The 20,031-nt window shown below is 47.5% G+C and overlaps 1 protein-coding gene across 2 annotated transcripts; it reads left to right on the forward strand.

The window, feature by feature from the left end:
- The first annotated feature begins 300 nt into the window (after window positions 1–300).
- LOC116938553 (uncharacterized) lies at window positions 301–19,532 on the forward strand. 2 transcript variants are annotated; one of them, XM_076059518.1, is made up of 11 exons: window positions 304–511; window positions 4,026–4,123; window positions 5,000–5,080; window positions 7,817–7,969; window positions 10,516–10,591; window positions 10,953–11,365; window positions 12,514–12,603; window positions 12,952–13,272; window positions 17,268–17,417; window positions 18,560–18,633; window positions 19,180–19,532. In XM_076059518.1, exons 2-10 carry the CDS (start codon window positions 4,034–4,036, stop codon window positions 18,629–18,631), a joined length of 1,446 nt encoding a protein of 481 aa, XP_075915633.1. In that variant the 5' UTR covers window positions 304–511; window positions 4,026–4,033; the 3' UTR covers window positions 18,632–18,633; window positions 19,180–19,532. The 2 variants fall into 2 exon arrangements, with proteins under 2 accessions (XP_032801711.2, XP_075915633.1); XM_032945820.2 differs by lacking the exon at window positions 12,514–12,603 and having other exon boundaries at window positions 301–511.
- The last annotated feature ends 499 nt before the right edge of the window (window positions 19,533–20,031 follow it).

A 20,031-nucleotide genomic window follows, 5' to 3' on the forward strand; every position in this document is an offset into this window, starting at 1 on the left:
TTCTAATAATATTTAGTTTCTTACACTTATTGGAGGATGGCTGTTTGTGTGTGTGTGTGTTTGTTGTTGAAATTTCTTTTATGATTTAAAAACGAGGCGTGTGTGCGATGGATGTCAAGGTCGTTCTTGAGACCTATGTGTGTGCCATTGTACACGTCAAGGATAAGGCCCCAGGAAATGTGGACACTCCACGAACAACACTGCAATAGCAATGCCTGATGAACACGGATGTAGAGTACAAAAGCGACTTTAATCAGCCACGCATTCCGTGGATGTGTGTGCACGTACGTATGTTGAACTTCTGTCGCCACTGTGCGTAGCCAACCGTGCTCATTGGAGGTGCAGGAAGCAATTGTAAGATTTCCGTGGGCGTTTATGCAACCTTTTTTTTTTGTAACTGAAATTAATACAATTACAAATGTGCATTTCTAATAAAACGTTGTATTTTCTTTGCAAATCGCAGAAGCTGTTGAAAATGTTGAAAATGGAGGATATAAGCGAATTAAACCAGGTAGGTCAACTATGTTATGCAATGGTACAGTAACACCGGTCCCTGGTCACCGCATTGCGCGCTTCCAGATGCCCTTCTGCGGCCATCTGGAACGCTCTTCCTTCCAATATTTGGAAGCCACTCGAGCTATGCGCTTTTAAATCCTCAAAATGTAAAACTCATTTTTTGAGAACAGTTTTTGTGTGTGTCTGCTTTGTTGCCCTTCCCCCGCACCTCCGATGAGCACGGTTGGCTACACCACGGTGCGAAAGAAGTTCAGCATACATGCATACACCATACTTAACCAACCTGTGGTGACGGGCGTGGTAACATCTGGTGGAACAACACCCATGACCCACATTGTGTGGCGAGGGCTTCTTCCAGCAGTGAATTGGCAAATGGCTGTGAAGTAATTTTTTGGTTTGTGAACAACACTGTACTTTCATGAAATATTATTTTGGTCGTGTATAACCATTGACATTCATATTGGACCACTGGTGTTCTCGGTTGGTAAACACATAACACACAGATATAAATGTATAAAATAAACATGCAGAATTACTGCATTGCATTACCACATGTGCATGTTCCAATGACACAATTTACATGTCAGCAAAAATAAACCACAGGGGACCACTGCACAGTAAGAGTGAGTTTGTACATGTGCACGCTGCAATAATAACAACAACAGAGAGCGCTGAAAATAACATTTAAATGTTCTGGAAATGTGTTAGCAGTCGAATACAAAATACAATTTGTATTTATAAAGCTCCTGTGTGAACCCCATCTCGAGACGCTGCACAGAAACAGTCGAACACGGTCATCCTGGAGACGGTGGGGGATATTTATTGTATTCTAGATTTGAAGCTTTTGTGACTGCAAGGATGAATCGTCCCTGCTTTCGACTCCCCTGCTCCTGTTGGTTCTATTCGGTAAAGTCACGTAGGTAAAAAATAAAATAATATAGCAAAAATCACGACGTTTCGGCCACAACACAAGTGGCCTTCATCAGGTGAAGGGACCGTGCTGTCATGAGGACAGCATTGGAGTGAAAACAGCCAAGCCCAGGTCACGTCCTCTAAGCTGTGTGGGAGGAAGCAAAAACGCTTTGACAAAGGAATTAGCATAAAAATGAGCATGATGTACGTAGGAGGTACATGGACCATGATGGACCAGGCGCGGGTCGGGACCATGACGGACCAGCAGCGGGGGGGGGGGGGGGGGGAGTAGAGTGAGTGAGTGGTGTGAGTGAGTGAAGTGAGTGAGTGAGTGGAGTGAGTGAGTGGAGTGAGTGGAGTGAGTGAGTGGGAGTGAGTGGAGTGAGTGAGTGGAGTGAGTGAGTGGAGTGAGTGAGTGGGAGTGAGTGGAGTGAGTGAGTGAGTGGAGTGAGTGAGTGGAGTGAGTGAGTGGAGTGAGTGGAGTGAGTGAGTGGAGTGAGTGAGTGGAGTGAGTGAGTGGAGTGAGTGAGTGGAGTGAGTGGTGTGAGTGAGTAGAGTGAGTGAGTGGCGTGAGTGAGTGGAGTGAGTGAGTGGAGTGAGTGGAGTGAGTGAGTGGAGTGGAGTGAGTGAGTGGAGTGAGTGAGTGGAGAGAAATAAGCAGCTGTGAAAGTTTGGGATACCACTACTTGAAAAAAATATACTGTACCATTGAAAATTAGTTTAATGTTTGGTTTGATTTAGAACATCTTTCCAATGATTGCTTAATTTGAAACCATCCTCTCGGTTGAATTAAGCAATCATTGGAAAGATGTTCTAAATCAAACCAAACATTAAACAAATTTTCACTGGTACAGTATATTTTTTTCAAGTAGTGGTATCCCAAACTTTAACAGCTGCTTATTTCTCTCCACTCACTCACTCACTCCACCCACTCACTCCACTCACTCACTCCACTCACTCACTCCACCCACTCACTCCACTCACTCACTCCACTCACTCACTCCACTCACTCACTCACTCCACTCACTCACTCCACTCACTCACTCCACTCACTCACTCACTCCACTCACTCCACTCACTCACACCACTCACTCACTCTACTCCCCCTCCCCCCTGCTGCTGGTCCGTTATGGTCCCCACCCGCGCCTGGTCCATCATGGTCCATGTACCTCCTACGTACATCATGCTCATTTTTATGCTAATTCCTTTGTCAAAGCGTTTTTGCTTCCTCCCACACAGCTTAAAGGACGCGACCTGGGCTTGGCTGTTTTCACTCCAACGCTGTCCTCATGACAGCACGGTCCCTTCACCTGATGAAGGCCACTTGTGTTGTGGCCGAAACGTCGTGATTTTTGTTATATTATTTTATTTTTTACCTACGTGACTTTACCGAATAGAACCAACAGGAGCAGGGGAGTCGAAAGCAGGGACGATTTAAGGGATTTCCAGACCCTGGGTGGGGGGGGGGACTTCAGATGAGGAAAGAGTGACCTCATATAGAGTGTTTATTGACTGGAGGCTTTGATAGGAAGGCCTTGGTTGCTGGAGCGGAGAGTGCGTGGAGAGGAGTAGAGTGAAAGAAGAGTCCATGGATGGGTCTCAAAGACAGTGAGTGTGATCTTGAAGTTGATCCAGGACTGGGTAGGGAAACTGTGGAGGGTTTGGGGTGATGTGGTCTCATTCACGGATGCGGATGAGATATCTGGCATCGCATTTGGAGATGAGCTACCTGGAGCAGAGAGTTGCAGTCGTCAGGTCGGGATGTGATTAAGGCGATGAGTGAGAGGGTCTAAGTGGTAGTAGGGGTAAGTAAATGATGCGGGAGACGTTGCATGTATTGTGCACACTGCCACTCTGAGTGAGTTTCGAGCATATTGTAATTGATTTTGGAAACCTTCACGATTGTGGTGTTTACGAATGCAGTTACCAAACCAAAACGACAAAGATCCCCAGTTTAGCCTTATACAGACTGTTGGGGCAAGTGATGTTAGCGAGCACCTATTAAGGCCGGCACGGCACACGAGGGGGGTGGGTAGCCAACACCGCACCCAATCGCCTTTTGTCTCCCGAGTGCTGATGTTTACACCGCTCCACCTACTCAACCTAGCTGAGTCAACCTAGCTGAGTCAACCTAGCTGAGTCAACCTAGCTGAGGAGTCAACCTAGCGGAGGCTAAGGACAGGTTCAAATATTCGCCACGGATATTGGTTGTGAGGAGGAATCGAAGTCGGACCGCTGGGTTCGTGGCACAATGCGCTAACCACTGCCCCGCTACTTCATCACGTACATCCATGACCTCTTCATGACCAAAGTTCACTCGTGCCAGCGTAACAAAAAAAAATCACTCCATACCCAATCGTCCATTCCTCCAAAGCCAGCTCTGTTGCACAACTGTGATCCAAATTTTTGGCTTTACTAACCTTTCCTCAATTCCCACGACGACTGGATGTGATACTGCTGAACAGGCAACTGGGCAACTGCTGACTGGTTACATATGGAAAGCTGGAGAGTTTTGTGTGGATAGCCGTGGCGATCATGGTACGGGGGTGGAGCGTAACGAGCATTGCGCTAACCGTGGATGCGTGGTGTCGGCACAGACACGCAGATGTCGGAGGAGTGGGTGATCGCCCTGCGCATGGCTCAGGACGCGGTGCAGGATGCCGTGGACACCGCGGAGGCTGAGGCCGACAGCCTGGTGAGGACCCAGAGTCGCTCACTCGAGCGGTGATGGAGCACGTGCAGGTTTACCGATCTTCGGATCGCTCACGGGCCGTTCATCATGGCCAGGGGCTTTTACGATCACAGTGCACATTTCGTAAAATTGAAATGAGCGGAGACTATGAAAGGCTTCGGGATTGGTGGTCGGGTGGCTCAGTGGTCAGAGCACTGATCTGCTGAATCCCGAAAGCCGTCTGTGATTAAAGTTTGTTCTCAAGCACAGTAAGTTGACGGTCTCAGCCCGTCACCAAGGAATACGCAAAGAAAACCCGCACGATATAAAATTTTGGTTCTGCGCTAAACTTTGCTGTCAGGCGACATGCCTTATTGTGTAGATCAGAAGGTGACTTGAGGGGAAGTCAGATGTAGTTCTGTTTCATCCACTTCTGTTGGCCATTCTCTCACACGAATTGCTGCAATGCTCTGTGGGAGTTCATCCCATGGCTTGATGTCAAAAGCAGAATTTGGATAAAATTGTGGAAAATTGGCTAAAATAACGAAAAGCAAAATTGAAAAAATATAAAATATACCGTTGTGGGCAACACATCACAAGAGCACCTGGGGGTTCATTTGTGTTCACCTTTCGAAATTGTTTCATTAACCCAAAGCCATCTTTGCAAAGTGTGTTCTCAGCCTGCCTATATGACCGTACTCACACACTCTCTGCTCGTAATGCTTTTGCAGCGGATAAAGGACGCATCCGTCTAATACACACACCTGTGTTCAGCGAAGGCTCTGCGTGTGTGTAACTCTCCACACACTCTAACTGCCTTTTTGACGGTTGCCTTGGATGTGCGTTGATGATGTTTTTTTTTATTTTTTGTTACGCGGGGAACTAACATCTGTACAACAGGAGGCACAAAATGAGCTCCAGTTCTTGAAGGAGCATCGTATCGAGGTGACCGAGGAACTCACCACGACCATTTACCAGCAGGTATGTATGTATGTTGAACTTCCTCTGCACCGTACGTAGCCGGTGCAAAAAGAAGTGTGCTGATCAGAGGTGCGGGTAATCATCACCTGATGCCCTCGGGAAAGATGCAAAACTGTTTGTATGCAAAACTATTTACAAAGGTGCCCCTGACCCCGCGATCATTAATAATAAATACAATACAGTAATATGAAAACAGTAATATTAATGGTGCCACAGTGACGAGATTTTAAGTAGCTTGCCCGGTATATAGATGCCATGGGTTGAATCCCAACCCCTGAGGTTTTCCATCCATATTTGGAAATGTGCGCTTAGAGTATTTTGCTGCTATACATTTCCACGTGATAAGCCACTTTGTTGAGCTGTCATTTGTGGCCGGGCCGCTTCTGAAAAATGGCTAAATAGCTCAGTGGGCCTTACCAGGTAAAATAAAAAAAGAGTTTAGTTTTAAAATATTTTAAATGCCGGTATTATATTTCTAAGTTTCAGTTCTCCCCACTGCCCAAAGATTATACGTACCTCCACACACGTAGATATTAGTGGATCTCTTCTAACCTTTTGCGGCCTAGTCAGTCTGCTCAAGGAAAACCCTGGTAGGGTGCATTAAATCTAGTAGGGTTCGTAGGCACGGCCAGTTTTTGTTGAATGTCTAGGTCAAATGTCATACATGACTCACAATCCGTATCATAGTTCTGAGGTTAATTTTAGTCATGTTGAACCCTCCCTCAATTCTGCAAAAACATACCAATTTTGCTTTCTGTGGATGACTGACGTACAACCGAAGTTGTCGATGAATCACGGTAATGATTCATCGGCAAATCATTACACGACTACTAATCATCTATTATTTGAAACAACAGACTTTGGTGTTTACTGGTAGATGAATGGAAGCGCTGAGCACAACAATTGATATCTGCTGCCTGCCACTTGATGCTGGACAGCATCCAACGACTGAATTGATTCACATTCAGGGGAGGAAAAAAATCAAGGCAACGCACTGGTCGCCAATAACTCAATTAGCAGCAACTACTAAAGACCCCAACGCATTTGTCGTGGCTTCAACGAGGGATATTTGTGTGGCACGGATGTTGATCTTTTTTGTGCACAGCCTGACCGAATGTCAAGAGGTTACAAACTAATCAATACCTGTTTGACGTACGAACCGATGCATGACAAAACACTTCTTGCGAACCACCGTGTGGTAATTATTGTGTTTAAAATGGGGCCATCGGTTCAAAAGGCACATTTGGATCTTTCGAGTCATTGTGTGCGCCACTGCGCGTTGAACGGCATCAAGTTGACCCAGGCCGCTACGCGGAACTATTCCTGGCCATGGTGTACAGCAGCAGCAGCAGCAGGAGTGACAATTGCTTTCTAAATCTGGACTGTGCCTTCCCTAGGTGATCTAAGCCTAAAATTAGTACCTGGGACAGCGGTGTAATGAAATCCACAACTTGGCAAATAAAGACAACCGAGCATGCCTGTGTCTGGCCACACTTCCTGCTCACTCATGTGCTCCATCAGCCATAACAGGTGCTCGTTAACCAGCATTCCCCCCCACCCCCGCTTGTCTCTTAAGCTAAATAGGGATCTTTGTCTGCCTGTGGATTGCATATACTGTATATATGTGTGTGTGGGGGGAGAGGTGGCGCAGTGGTGCTCGCATAGAGAACCAACCCGGCTACCTGAGTTTGATGGCCGGTCACTGATCTTAGCAGTGGTCAGTGATATCTGAATGTGTCCTGGGCTCAGTCTTGAGGTTAATATTGGCCTTAAATGAATACCTGGTGGATTGTGTAAACATCAGCACCGGGGAGAAAAAGGCAGCTGGGTGTGGTGCTGGCCACACAACCATTTTTGTGCGCTATTCTGGCCTTAAAAGGTGCTTGCTAAGAGCACTTGCCCCAAGAGGTTATGTAGGCTACAGATGATTTCTTTGTCGTGCGGGAGAGTGGTGGTTCAGTGGTGAATGTACTGCGCTTCACACCTGGCAATTTGAGTTAAATTCCTGGCCACGGCTAACATCAGTGGCGAGTGATATATCAAATAGGTCTGGGCCTCTCCTCGGTCGACTTAGCTTTAAATGAGTACACGATTGAGTGTGTAAACATTATCCCAGGGGGAGATAAAGGTGGCTAGGTGTGGTGGTGGCCAGCAGCCACCACTATAAATAGTTATAGTTGGAGGGGGGCTGGACAAAACGTCGCAGCGAGAACAGAATGCACAATGGACAAACGCAAATCATATCGTCATCCAGCATTAAACGCCTGTTTAAAGTTTGTCTCACATTGACTGTATCGTGTGTGTCCCACCCCACCCTGACTTTTGGTGAACGCCCATCCTCCCACCTACACTGACCTCGTCAAGGAGCATGAACCATCTCGCAGTGGCGTTTGGCTAGCCAATAAACAAAGACGGTCGCAGTATCGCACACTTTCAGATGCGCTTCTGCGGCCATCTGGAACGCTCTTCCTTCCGATATTAAGAAGCCGCTGGAGCTATGCACTTTTAAATCATCTAGGTTGAAAACGAATTTCTTCAGAACTGCTTTTTGTGTGAAGGTTCTTTCCCCTTTCCCCCGCGCTTGCAATTAATGCGGTTGGCTATGCGCGGCGCGAAAGAAGTTCGACACGCACGTAACTATCGTGAAACAAGGTGCCGTTGTGGGGCCAGCGTGGCGACCACGCGTACGTGACGCCTTTTCCACCGTTCTAAACCGCGCGTGCCCTCTCGCCGCAGCTCATGCGGCGCCATCGCAGCTCGCAGGCGTCGGCACCGGTCGAGTGGAGCCGCGAGCGCATTGGCTCACGGCGCCTCTCCGTGCCGAGCACCGCGTCGGAGCAGGTGTTCAACGCGACGCGCACCGACTGGTACCACGAGGCCGCGCTCAGGGTCAGCTGCCTGCCTCATCATCATTATTGTTGTTGTTGTTGTTGCTATATAAACTATTCTTTTTTACTTTACCAGGTAAGGCTCGCCGGAGCGATTTAGCTCTTTTTCAGAAGCGACCCGGGCCACAAGTGGTAGGTAAACGAAGCGGCTTATCGCGTGGGCGTTTATCGCAGCCGCATGCTCTAAGCGCACATTTATAAATGTGGAGGGAAAACCGGAGGACCCAGGGAAATTCCACGCCACCACGGGGAGAACATGCACGCTCAAAATATACAGCAGGCGTCAGGGTCGGGATTGAACCCACCACCTCCTTCATACCAGACGAGGTAGTTAACATCTCGCCAGCACGGGATGCTATTATGCCGTTCCTTATTGTAGTGTTGCCCACGATATGTCCCGGTACAATGAAGATGACGAAAAAAAGGGACATATCTTGGGGAGAAGAACATCTCGCAATGTCAGAAGAAGAGAGAACCGCATGTAAGTGCATCGCCTTGAGCAGTGAATTATGACGCAACTGGCAAACAACCAAGGTGGTTAACAACGACAGAGTGGCAACGAGCCATAAACCCTTCTTGCGAGCGAGGTGTCCTTTCCAAAGCCTTCTGACCTTTCTTATCGGTCATAATGATAGCTTTTTTGGTGACTTATTGAAGTTATTTAAAGAAGGTAAAGTAGTAGAAAGGTGAGCAAAACACCAAAGATCTGCAAAATAATGTCTCCTTTACAAGTGCTATTCTTGAGTGGGCCTAATCTGGAGAACAGTCCAAAACATTAATGGAGCAATTGTTTGGTTGTAATTAATTGCTAGTTACACCTGTTCATGGATTTTTTTATCACAATATTCCAAAAAAATCATAACAACTATTATTCAGATATTGAAAGATGATTGTTCATCTCACCACTTTAAAATGCAGAATCAAAACTACCACAAAGACGAGCCCTCTGTGTACAGCGTCACCTTTCTGGATGGCGAGACGAGACACAGGTGCCCCCAAGCCCGCAATCGTGAATAACAATAATAATAGTGTTTTATGCAAGAAAGGCCTCACATAGTCTCGAGACTCCTTTTCAGGAGGGTCCGGCATTGGGTTGTCTAGCCAGTTTCATAACCGAGTGTTTGGCTTGTTGTAGAAAACTTAAATTGCTCAAGGAAACCTACCATGCACTCAAATCTGCGCACAGATGATAGATTCAAGAGTGCATTGCTGCACTTACACCTCCTGGCTACCTCGCTGCTCGAGCCTACAACACCTGGTATTCTCAGAGATTTTCACTTCCAAGTACTAATCATGCATGCGCAACCGAGTGTGCAATCAGAGATATGACGAGATTGGACACATTTAGGGTGATTTGGTCATTGGAATACGACGATTGATGGTGTAATAAGCACTTTGGCCAGGTTCCTGCAGTACCTTTCCATGAGATACGCTCACTCACAGGAGCCTTTGAGTGACTTAGATTCAAATGAATATCGCATGGCATCAGGATGTACCGTTTCTCTCACTGCACATTTACGGCGTGCGTCGATCCTAAAATAGCATTTGAATGGCTGAGCAATGCGTAAAGGGCTGGCAACGTGCAGGTTGCGCTGTGGTTGGAATGATGGGTGTGAGATTGTAAACGAGGGTCCAGCGAACCCAGACACACTCGCAGCCGACGCTTCTTGACGCCCGAGAATTCGCATCACCGTGCAGGCACATTTCTAATTATCTGCATTTCCAATTAGGGCTCGTTATCTCTCTCCTGACAGTGTAATAACAATGCACCTGCATGCCGTGGCAGCACTTGGAAATTCATGTCCAAACCTCTGTCCTTCAACCATTAACAACACCCACGCGTCGAGTGGTAATTTGCATGGATGGGGAAACGAAGCTGCGTTTGGCTTAATCACCTCGACCCTTTCTCTCGCTCCGCTGTGCCCCTAGGCCTGCAATTATTATTATCATGCCAGCCCGCTCTGGTTTGATGATTGTCACGATTTTGGTGATGTGATTGGATTTAAGAGTCCGCACTGTTTGAACGTTTACGATGCACTCTGGGGATCAAGTGATCAAACTTCAAACCAAAGTACCATTTATCATCGTCCGTAGCCATCTACTCTTGAGTGAAGGTCTTTCCAAGTCATTGCCATCTCACACAGTGTTGTGAAATACTGTAATAAATGAATAATAATTATTATACGTTTTCACACGCACAATTTGATGTGTTGTGAATCAGGGCATTGTCGCACCTCTAATATGTGCGTTGCCCAGGCTTGACGTTCGCCACACGACTTTTGCATGTCAACTCCTAGGTCAGAGGTCGGTAACCTGTGGCTCCGTAGCTGCATGAGGCTCTTTAAGGAGTGACGCTATTTAATAAGGACCGCCTCGTATTTACATGCATTGCGGCTCTTGAAATATTGAGGGATTTTTTATACCGCATTCGGAAAAATGCCTCTTCTTGATTTGGTTGCCTACCTCTGTTCGAGGTGTTATTGGCTTGCTGTTTGTGTTGTGTTGAAACTTGCTGAAATATTATTCCATCTTTTTTTTTTATTACAGAGGGCACGGTCAGACTTCATTGTGAGCAACTGGAAAGTGATGGAGGATGGACCGGAATTGATCATGGAGTCCGAAGGTACGGCCCGAGGAATTCCAAAGACTGGTATCAAGAGGAAAATGTCACCCTAAATGTCAAATCCTGGGCCAGTGGTGGTGCACGCTTGGATCCAGCGATTTGGAGGCGAGCATTGGTGGATCGAAGAAATTGTGTGACGGTCCCTGACATCACTGGCCTGCGAGATGGCCATGAGATGCCTGTGTGGACATAAACCAGAGGACCCATGCATATGAGGGAGTAACATCCGCATGCAGTGCCCTGTTCAAATACTAACCAGGCTCAACTTTGCTTAGCTTCCGCGGTCTGATGCGACCTGGGGATTTTGACCGTCGGTCTGCGTCACTCCCGCGTCGCCTCTCCCGTGTTTTCTCTCGCGCAGACTCGGCCGGCGAGCACGGCTTCTCGGCGCAGCACCGCGCGGCTAAGCCACGCCGGAGCTCCTGTCGCCTCACCGACGGCGGCGCCAGCGGACGGGCGAGGACTCGCTCCCGGGAGGACGCGGACGGGCCGCGCCGCGCCCGCTTTGGATCCTCCGACTCAGAGTCCGGTCGGGCGCTGGCAGAGCCGCCGCCGCCGCCGCCGCCGTGGTCGGCACTGTCCCGGCCTCTTGCAGACTCGGCTGAGAACTCGGAGCGGGATGAGTTCCCGCCGGAGGAGGACACGAGGCCCAGGCGCCGGAGGAGCGGGCAGCAGCAGCAGCAGCAGCAGCGGCCGACGCGCTCGCTCACCGCCTCGATGGAGGCCATGGCGGCGCACCTGGGCAGCAACGAGCGGCTCTACACCTCCAACCAGGCATGGCCACAGGGGGAGGAGCGAACAGTGCATGGCTACCGCGCACGGAGGCAGAGGTGTCACCGGTTGTACGCGACGCGACCGATGCATTGCGGTGACGCTCGGGCTGATGTCGCCGATCATTGGGGCTACCGTGAGGAAGTGGGAGCAATAACATAGCTTGTTGGAATCAGATTTTTGCCATGTTTTTTTTTTAATTCGGAGAGTTTGAGTAGCTTCCCAGTTTCCATAATGGGATCGTGTCAGTTTAACAGCCACTGCTGGCGTCATGTGCTCTGATTGATGCATTGCTCTTGCAGTAGCCTCCCAATCGTAACTGTCATTCGTTGGTATCCGTCACGTGGGGCTCACGTTTAGTTTTAAATTATTCACTTCATCATAAATGTATTCATGATACAAAATATACATTTCCCATTTCTATAAATTTTACAAATAACTTGTTAAAAATAATTACCCCTTATTTAAATAAAAAAAATCATTGGAAGCAAGGTCATTTGTAGAAAGTGACAAGATCAGCGGCGTTTAATTTTTTGCACACAAATTGGATGGAAAAGTGGTTTCTGCTAAAAAAACATTCTTCAGTTCCCTTGCCTCATAATTTGCAACAGTTTAAATTGTTTCACTTCATGGAAGAACCCCTAAAATTTACCAAGTCGTTTAAAATGCATGTAGAGATTTTGAATCCGTTCACGACGGCCCATAAATGGCAATGTTCTAGAGAATCAGCCATAAGTGCAGGTTGACTTCTACATTTGGGGGGAAGGGGTTCGCTTTGTCCTCAAACTCCGCACATGGAATTAGCTTATTTTACATAGAGATACCTACACATCCTGTCTGTAAATTACATCCTAATTATTCATGATCCTCCACTACAGCACATGATGAGTGTCTCATTAATTGGTAACAGCTGTGTTCTATTCACAGCTTTGCAGTCAATCTTCGCCTGTTGGGAAGTAATAATTGGGACTTCTTTGATGGTGATTGTTCTCTTTCGTGCCTTCGTTGGTGCTACGATTCATGGTGACAATGTTGCGGTGCTGCTGCTGCTGCTGCTTAAACCTTGCTCTGCTCAGGCCGGTGTTTCTGTGGGTTCTCTGAAATCCGGGTGTCCTTCTGCTGTGGTCTGACCTTTCCCCTCCTGCCTGCAGCTCCCTCTCCTCGTCAAGCGGCTGATTGCTATAGAGCAGAGCCTGTACCGGCTGGAAGGCCGAGTTGGCAGCTCTGTGGCTCTGGATGAGGTACGTGACCCTGACCTTGGAAACTCTGGGTGCTATTTACTTTTTTTCTCTCGCTTAATTAACGCAACGTTTGGCAGATACCGTGCGCATGATCTTGGGGGGGGGGCACGGTTGAGAATTGCACAGTTGCAAAAAAATATATCCAATTTCACCAGGTCAGTTGAGAAAGTGAAAAACACTGTTCCCACAGGGCAGTCCGGGGGTGGGTGGTTATCCTACTCTCCTCAATGCAGTCACGCTACAGAAACCGACCTCGTGACCAATCTCTTGTGTCTTTGTGTGATGAATGAGACAGATCATTAACACGTCCTTCTTCGCTTTCTGTGGGGTTTTTTTTACCAATCTCAGGACGCCTTTAATCAGCACAAGGAGAACCGCGGCTCGGCGCAGCCGCCCTTTGAAGATGACCGACCGGATCCCCCCATGGATAACGGTTGGGCCACGGCTCGGAACCAGCAGCCGCAGCAGCACCAACGCAAGCCATTTGGGCAGCAGGAGGAGGACGACGTGGAGAGGGAGGACGAGGCAGGGCATCCGTTGTACCGGCGATTTGAAGAGTCGACGGAACCACTGAGTGACTTTTCTGATGACGGCGATGAGATGCAGGGCGAGCCCCGACGGAGGAATGACGGCGACAGGTGGCGAGGAGAGTGGAAGCCGGCCATGCAGGCAGGCAGCCTCGCGCGATGACGGCACACACCCGGCGTTTCGCACCTTGCACAGAGCGCGTCCTTCCCAGATCACGTGTCTGTGGCGCATGTTTGGTTTTGGTGAATAGAAAACCGTACTCCCAAAGTTCAAAAAGCTGAATTGTTATGGGCATTTCCACACAAACTTCTGAAATTGTTTTCAACTTTCAAGCCAGGCGGTCCCGGTTCAGGCACTGTGCAGCAATGGATTGCACGTGAAGAATTGGCTTGAGATTTCAGCAGTAATTTTTCAACCATTTTTTTCTATATATTTTTTTTATAATATAATGTAAAAAGCAGTTTGAATAACATATAAGCTGAAACTGGGCTGCACTTGGCCTTGATGTAAATTATGGGGGTGTTGTTAGGAAAATGGATATACTAGGGGAACCCCACTCCTGATGTCGCCTGGTATTTTGATGACACGTTGCAGCACGTACGCACAGGGACACCGCGTGGACGTGGTTGGGACGAACCGATGTTGGCCCTGACTTGCAGGGTTGATGTCGTCAAGGAGCATAAACCATCGTGCAAACTCCGGTTAATTCTTGCAGCGCTGTTTGGCTAACCAATGAACAAAGATGGTCACTGCATCACGCACTTTCAAGTGTCCTTCTGTGGCTGTCTGGAACGCTCTTCCTTCTGATATTAGGAAGCCACTGGAGCTATGCACTTTTAAACTTAGGTTGAAAACTAATTTCTTTAGAATAGCTTTTTGTATTTAGCTTGTTGTCCTTCCCCCGCACCTCCAATTAGCATGGCTGGCTACGTACGGTGCGAAAGAAGTTCAACATATATACATACAGGGCACTCTTTTTCTTCTTTCCTTGCATCATGCTGCATTTTGAAAGGCCGCCTCTGAGTTATTAAGTTTATTTTATCTTTGTGTAACGAAGTGGTGAGAACTCGAGAGTGCAGGACAGTCTCATTTTCAAGGGTGACCTGGGTCACCAAAACGACAAAAACAAAGACAACGAAATGAAGTACAGGAACGAAAAAAAGAACCCCAGAAATTCGAACAAAAACAACCGTGCACACACGAGAAATAAAAAAAACACAAATCGATGCTGAACAAATAAACTCTCTGCAACGCCAGTCGACTCGGCTGAGGCCCACACGTCGTCAACTCCTTCTGATGTTCAGGCCACAGTTGGAAATCCAAAGAAATGCTGTTGGGCAGAGAAGCGTCAAACTCGTATTTAACTTCAAAACGCGTTAGTATTCTGAAATGGGAGAGGTTAACACACTGCAGCTTTTACCCCTTTTTCATTGATGCCAAAAGATTATGACTTGGGGTAGAAGCAGCTCGTATGTGTGTGTGTGTGTATATTCTTGTTCCTAGCGTATTGTTGCTTATTAGTGGCAATAGCCCTTGAGGATCAATTAGAAATGCTGCAGAGATTGTGGAGTGCCACTCACCGTGGGCTTATGGGTCCCTCGTGGTACCAGTAATGGCACAAACAAAGGCCTCTCCAATAAGCTCGCGTTCTTCCTGTTTACTCAGAATATGAGCGTGAATGCTCTTTTTGGAAGTGCCCGTGATACAATACGATGTATTCTGCTGACAAAGCTGCGCAGCATGCGGTCAGGTCGATTTTTTGTTCTCGGAGTGTATGGCATGCTGTTCTTTTTTCTCCCACTGAATGATATGTTGCTTTCACCGTAGCTGAGAAGATCCTCTTGTGCGCCCATTATCTCCGTACTAAATATGTTTCTGGCTTGGGCTGTTATTTGGGAGTGCATGGACTGTGGCTGAAAGTCAGATTGATCTGCTCAAGTCCCACCATCCCAGTTGTAGGCATTTCTGTATTTCCCACCTGTATATTCACATTCCCATATTACTCAGCACAGGTGACTTGGGAAACTGGCAAACTCGAAAATGGACCACACATTCTTCATCTCTGACTCTTGCATTAGTTATTTTAAACTCAATCGCAACGGTGAGTACACAGAGCATTGAATAAAATTGAACAGCAAAGCTTCCCAGCTAATGTTCTGGGACCAAGAAAAAATGAGCTTGAGGTCTGAAAAAAATATTGAATCAGGGAATACAGTTCCGTATATATCAAAGGCAAATTAAAACCCAGTGTTTTTTGACATGATATTTCCTTTTCTCGCGACTGATTTTGCTTGAGCGGTTCATTTATTAAAGCAAATTATTTATACGGCGAAAAAAATGTGTGAAAATATTTCGATTAATTGGCAGCCATTTTAAAATGGCATGCATCGAGCATCTGACCTCCAAAACACTGGAAACGAAACTGCAGTGCATGCCCAGCATGACGAAGTGATGGCAAGGGATGGTGGACATCGTCAGTCCTTTCCCACCTCTTCTTTGGGTGCTGAAAACACACGTTTCAACTGCGCTCGTGGAGTTTATTTCTGAAAATGTTTTACACATTTTTATTTCACTGATTAAAGCAGTTATTGTGAGCTGAATTCAGAATTTCCGTGGCCGATAACCCCTGCACTTGTGACACGTGGTTTCATCAAGTAAATGGCCTTAAGCTGCGCTAGTTACGTGACGAAACCCAAAACTCAAAGTACATTTGGAAGTTATCGTGTACGATGGCCTATGCACATTAATTCACACACAGCGGCCGATCCAAAGGAGGGTGACGTTGGGGATCGCCACTTTCTTAAAGAGTCTGACAATTGCTGTTTCATTGATATTTACCGGATAAATTACAATTAATGTTTTTATTATTATTTGTAGGGCCCTGTGGTTTGAATTTTCACAAGTCTCTACTCCGCACAGATATTTGACGCAACCGCTCCCTTGACGCTGACAGCTGTCAGGCCTCCATCAACTCCGTCACGTCCATCATCGGCCAGCAAAATGTAGTTTTAAATTTTTCCGGCCCCCTCGTCACAGAGGGTTGTACGTCACTCCCCATTCAGTTACACATCCCAGACCACCAGCCGTACGGACTGAGATGACAGGCGCCTCGTGGCCCGTGTTGACAAGGGTTCAAGCCGTGTTGACAAGGTGGAAACGTTAACACAAAGACGTGGTGTGGGGGGTGCTGAGTGGCCATAGCGATGTGGGTTGAGGGAACGTTGCTTATACGTGTGAAGTCCATTTTTCCAAGAAAGCCTCACCGAATCTTTAAGCCTTTTTATTAGAAGTCGTACTTTGATATAGTGCATCATTTATTGTTAACGAGTGTCCGGTGTGGTAGGAGAGCTGAGTGCCTACACACAGACAAGGGGATGAGCTGCAAAGATCCTCATGAACAGTTAATTTGCTCGCTTGCTGTACTGCCACCTTACAACCAAACGCACTGGGTGTTTCACGAATCTACGTAATGCACCAAAAGTGGCTCAAAGGTCAGGGAGCTCAGCTGGCACGGCTGGCGATTAAACCGTGTTCTCAAGCGTACATAGTTGGTGTTCTCAGACTCGTCACGAATTCTCTACAAGTAAAAACCCATCACAAGTTACATTTGGCTCCGCACATAAATTGCACTTATGAAAATTAAGAATTTTAACTCACTACCACGAAGTGGCAGTGTGGGTGGGAAAGTGCTTGCCCCCTACTGTGTGAATCTTGATTTCAAGCTTTCGTGACTGCAGGAATCCATACTCTTTGGTTATTTCGGTAAAGTCAAGTAGTTAGAAAAATAAAATAAATTAAAACAAAAATAACATATCAAGACGTTTCGATCGCAACACAAGCGGTCGTCCTCAGGCAGAAAAAAATAATCCAGCAGTGGAACTGCTGAACCAGCGAGTGGTCTAGATGTCACTTGAAGTGACTTTGGGGGTAGCTCCGATATCCACTTCCTTGGACCGTTTTCTAACAAAGGGATGCACTACTCTGCGAGCGGTGTGAATGGATGCTCTCAATGTCGTGACACAACACCGATAGCAGAATCGTGATCCACCAAACCCTTGCCAACAAAACACAGGTGTGCACCACCAAGCCTGGCATCATTAACAACGTAACACTTAGCATCTCGTGGTTGTACACAGGTGACCCCAGGGAATGGCAGGGCGAGCCGGCATGTGTGGCGCCAAAGGAACAGAGAGACGAGCAGCCCCTACAGCACGGACACCGACCTCTCCGAGCTCGAGAACCAAATGGCCAGCACCAAGGCCCACCTGGAGGATGCCGAGAGCCAGGTCCTCAGTGCTGCGCGTTGTCTGTGCGGTTATGCGGTCGGGTACTGGCTATAGCACACTTGTGCTACGTGCTCTGCGACCCAATTTAGATTGTTTTTCTCAGCCAATAACAGTGGCGAATATTTGACTGGTCCTGGGCCCCCCTTAGCTTGACTCGCCTTTAAATGTGTAACTGGTCCAATATTTAGGCATCGCCACTGAGGAAGACAAAGGTGTCTTCCCCAGTGGTGCTGGACACCCACCCCATCGTGTGTCGTGCTGGCAATCATAGGTCCTTACTAACAGCACTTGCCCCAACAGTCTGCTCAGGCTATACGGGGAATCTTTATCTTCATGGGAGTCAAACGCATATACAACAGGTGACATCACTATCAATGCCACATGGCAATGTAATGGAAACGTGGCAGGGCTCAATTTCAGCCATGCCAATCTGGAAATTATTTCTGCACCCAGCACACCACATCCAGTATACTGTTCACTCTGGCTGTAGCTCCGAACACGTGCCTTCTTCAGTTTACCAGTGCCCCATAGAATATTCCCGTGATAAATTAGGCCCAGATCCACGGGAAATTCTCTGAGGAGTAATAGTATTGGCAGGAAATGCATTCATTTATTTTAAATGGACTCTGACACTCAACATTGAATCGTGTGCGGTGGCGAGATGTTCACTCCCTCGCCTGGTATGCAAGAAGTCGTAGGTTCCATCCCGACACTGACGCCTGTATATTTGGAGTGTGCATGTTCTCCCCGTGGTGGCGTGGAATTTCCCTGGGTCCTCCGGTTTTTCCTCCACATTTATAAATATGCGCTTAGAGCATTTGGCTTCTATCAATTTCCACACGATAAGCCTTCGTTAAGCTATCATTCATGGCCAGTTCGCTTCTGAAAAAGAGCTCCTGGTAAAATTTAAAGATTAGTTTTTCATAACAATTGACGAGTTCACGATTTGTGTACACCACATGCAAATGCTACGCATCTCGGCCTTCTGCACCCAACATTTTGTGATGCTGTGCGTGCGAATGCATGGACGGATCGTGCATGCAGCTAGCCTGGCACGGACACAATGTTAGCGCTAAGAGGGCTCCGTTCCTTGCTTTGCATGTACCCTCCCCAATAATCGGCTGGCCCGCCTCTGACTGCAGGTGTCCGACATTGAGAATCGGATCGCTGCCCTGAACATCCAGCCCAGGAAGAGTGGGACACAGTCGACGTGAGGGTAGGTATTCTTTTTGGGGACAGTTAATCGCCTTTCTTGGAGAATCAATCCTCGTGGACATTATTTCGTTTGGCACACTTCGAATACATCGTGAGAAATGCCCCGCTTGTAGAACACTCCACAGACTTTTCTTTTCCACGATAAATCGTCCGACTCTAATGGGCATGACTATTGACAGTGACGTGACCGTGGCCAACCGCTTAGTGAGCCGCTGTTGCGTGCTTGCAAAACGTGGGTTCAACCTGTGCAATGCGATTACTACAACAACAAAATCCCATTGGTTTCCTGCTCAAGTAAAAAGAATAGGCATTGCTCACCTTGTATTTAGAGCCTTAGCCAGCGGTAGAATTTCCATATTCAAACGATAGGGGCCAACAGTAGCATGAGCAAGCAATTGCATGGCTGCACCGTTATATTAGCTTTAATTTGCGTTACTGTATAATTCTTCTGAATGTAAACTCAGTATGATGGGTTTGTTTCAAACGCTCCAAACATCCTGCAGTATTCACATGAAATCCGTGTCTGTGTGTATGGTGCGCTGCATAGCCAAACACTGAAGAGAGACCGGCGGAGGAAGACAGCCGACACTAAGTAACTTGCACCTCCGTGTGGATGTAAAACGCCGTGTGCTTGGCGTAGCAAATGAAGATGCCTCGATGGGTGATCCAGGATTTTCATCTCGAACCCCGGCCGTCGACTCCAGAGTGCGGATCCTCACAAAGATGCCAAGGATATTTATGAGGTCGAGGGAAGCTCAAGAAGGAATTTGTTTTGAGTTTGTTGTACACCGTATGACAGCTACTTCGCAGCGAGTAAAATTAAAATGCGTTTTGTCCCGACAGTTGTTCTTCGTTGTACGAATGTATTTGTGCTAATATACTTCAAGACGATTATCATGACTCTGTGTGTGTGTACACATCTGTGTCCATGCGTGTGTACATGTAGTGTCTATACACAAGTGGGAGGAGCGGTAGTGTAGCGGTTTGCGTGCTGCACTACGAACTCGGCGTTCCGGGTTCGATTCCCGCTCACGCCCAACACCAGTGACGATTATTTAACCAGTCCTGGGCCTCCCCTAGGTCGACTCAGCCTTAAATGAGTACCCGGTGTGGTGTAAAAACATCGCCACTGGGGAGACAAAGGCGGCCGGGTGTGGTGCCGGCCACCCACCCCCTTGTGTGCCGTGCCGGCCTTCAGAGGTGCTCGCTAACTGCACTTTCCCCAACAGTCTGTTAAGGCTATACGTAAGGAGTATTTTGTCTTTGTTATACGCAAGTCCTTAACGTTGCACAGGTCCGTGTGTTTATTATTCACGTGCCTTCGTGGGTGTTTGTGTTGCGATTATCTTTCTACTCGTGAGCTCGCATTTGGTGTTGCAGGCGTCAGGGCTGCGTGTGC

The sequence above is a fragment of the Petromyzon marinus genome, chromosome 4, assembly GCF_048934315.1.
Source record: "Petromyzon marinus isolate PM22_M1 ecotype Great Lakes invasive population chromosome 4, UKy_Petmar_22M1.pri1.0, whole genome shotgun sequence".
Lineage (NCBI taxonomy): Eukaryota > Metazoa > Chordata > Hyperoartia > Petromyzontiformes > Petromyzontidae > Petromyzon > Petromyzon marinus.